Source organism: Etheostoma cragini, chromosome 19 (genome assembly GCF_013103735.1).
Source record: "Etheostoma cragini isolate CJK2018 chromosome 19, CSU_Ecrag_1.0, whole genome shotgun sequence".
Lineage (NCBI taxonomy): Eukaryota > Metazoa > Chordata > Actinopteri > Perciformes > Percidae > Etheostoma > Etheostoma cragini.
Genome location: NC_048425.1, coordinates 16,942,771 through 16,945,153, shown reverse-complemented (window position 1 = coordinate 16,945,153; position 2,383 = coordinate 16,942,771). Strand labels below are relative to the sequence as shown.

General features: G+C 37.3%; 1 protein-coding gene across 1 annotated transcript; it reads left to right on the top strand.

The window, feature by feature from the left end:
- The first annotated feature begins 6 nt into the window (after positions 1-6).
- Positions 7-2,329, top strand: LOC117962231. Its single transcript, XM_034901398.1, has 8 exons — positions 7-65; positions 193-338; positions 471-607; positions 898-974; positions 1,076-1,299; positions 1,393-1,564; positions 1,706-1,833; positions 2,315-2,329. Exons 1-8 carry the CDS (start codon positions 44-46, stop codon positions 2,327-2,329), a joined length of 921 nt encoding a protein of 306 aa, XP_034757289.1. The 5' UTR covers positions 7-43.
- Positions 2,330-2,383: the final 54 nt, after the last annotated feature.

Sequence of the window (2,383 nt, the reverse complement as noted above, 5' to 3'; positions counted from 1 at the left end):
TTTTGAAGAAATAGTGAAGGAGTCACCTGGAACTTTCAGAATCATGCTGGGCAATGGAGGACTTGGTATTTATTCAGAAAATTCACAAATTATTTTGTTTAGTTTAAAGGCAGGAATGAGAATATTTATTGTCTTAAAAATAACTGATTCTTGTAATGTGTTTATATTTTGTACATATTTCATAATGAAAAGGTGCCTCTCAATCATCATCATGCTCGGGTACATCTGATGCCACCATCATCCTGAATTTAATGATGGGTGACCCTGTTGAAGAAATAGCCGCTGACGAAGGAAGCCAGCCTAAAAGGCCATGCCACATAAACTACGAGGCAAATATGGTAAGTGGTGGAAACTGCTGTTAAGTCCAATCTGAATGTTGTTTCACCATGGGAAGTGTTCTAGATAAGTATTTTTTTCAACATTACATATGGTTTCACAATAACGGAAAGCACATTTTATTCCACCTATAGTTGATTGAAAAAATCCTAACATCAAAACCTGGTGGTGAACGCATTATGCAAGAGTATGGAAAAACCAAATCTCTGACAGATGCCACCAGAAGACAGATGATTAACATACTTGCTGCTGAGATGACAGAAACACATGGGTAAGCATTAAGGGGCTATAAAGAAACATTGTTATTATTTTACAGTTATTAATTATGTAAATTGTGTTGTGCAATGTCAATTGAGTATGATGTTAACTTTGAATTCATTTGCTAGGACATCCCCCCCAAAAGTGTTAGAGTGATGTATGCACAGGGGATAGTAGCCTTGTTTCCCTATCTAGAAGACCCATACTCACAACATGGATATGTAAGTAAATGGGTTAGTGCAACATTATGCACATATTCACTGTTTGGAATGTTAATAGTACTCCTTTATAAATTATTATAAGTGGAGAGTGGTTCAGGATACCTTGCATGGTGATTGAAGACCATACAGAGAAAATCAGCAGAGGAAAGAGGTGCCTCAGTCAGCAAATCTCCTAAAGGTATGTTTACTGATCAGTGACATGTGATTATAACCTGTGAATTGTACAGAAATTAGTTGTTAACATTGTATTTTCTCTTAAGTTGGTGGGCCAGGCCGTGGTCGTCAGCCCTTCGCCAATGACAGAGAGCTGTCTGATGAGGATGTGGAAGCAGCTATTGCTGTTTTAAAACACTCTTCTGATGAAAAGACTGTCCGTGAGAAGATGAAAATGACCTTCATATATCGGCAAGCAATGGTCAACGATGAAGCCAAATCATCAGATGTCTTCTTGGTCTTCCCACCATTTCTGGACACCCCAGGACTGGTATGACATCTTAATAATTCATTGCATCACCAAAATATCCAATGTAGCATTATGTATCACTCATCACTTCTGTCTATGTGTGTTACATTGCAGATAGAACAAGATTTCAGACTTCTGTTTGGTGAGGCCACGGCCAACAAATTTTTGGAGAAGTGGCCAACCACTTTCAAAGCAAAAGTAATAAAGGAAAGCCATGGACTTGTACCCACCACAGAACTCTTGGATTTGATGCGCAATGCTGACTTAGCTGCTGAAGTTGAGAATGGTATGAATGGAACTGTTTTACTTTTTATTGTGGGTTAAGTAGGTGTGTAGAAAGTGTACATTTCCATATTGGTGCTAGTTGTCAATTTGAATGCTATACTATGGTATAATGTTAACCAGGTTTTTGTTCACTTATTTGTAGGCTGGGACAGTGACATGTCTGCCATCTTGCTGCTGCTACATTTGCTACCACCATCTGCACAAGGTAGAAAGAGGCCGGGAAAGCTGTCTGCATATCAAGCTGTAGATCAGCTCATCAGATTTCAAAAGGTATGCTTAAATGATAAGTTCTCTTCTAAAAACATTTTGGCTGATAATTTACTAACCCACATGTCATCCAAGATGTTCATGTCTTTCTTTCTTCAGTCAAAAAGGTTTGAGGAAAACATTACAGGATTTTTCTCCATATACTGGACTTCTATGGGGACCAATGGTTTGAGGGTTCAAGTCTGTCTCAATGTAGCTTCAAAGTATCGACATGATCTCAGCAGAGAAATAAAGTTCTTATCTAGCAAAACAAACTTTTTCAAAACCCTCAAACCATTGGTCCCCATTGAAGTCCATTATATGGATAAAAATCCTGTAATGTTTTCCTCAAACCTTAATTTCTTTTTAAATGAAGAAAGAAAGACATGGACATCTTGGATGACATGGGGGTGAGTAAATTATCAGCAAAAAATGTTTTCAAAGTTAACTAATCCTTTAAGAGTTGTTTAAAATATATCTTCCATCACTTCAATCTTGTGCACAGTTTGAGGTGATCTGATCTATTGTCAGAAATTAGTCACTAAAACAATTCTGTTAAATGTGTTTTGTTGTA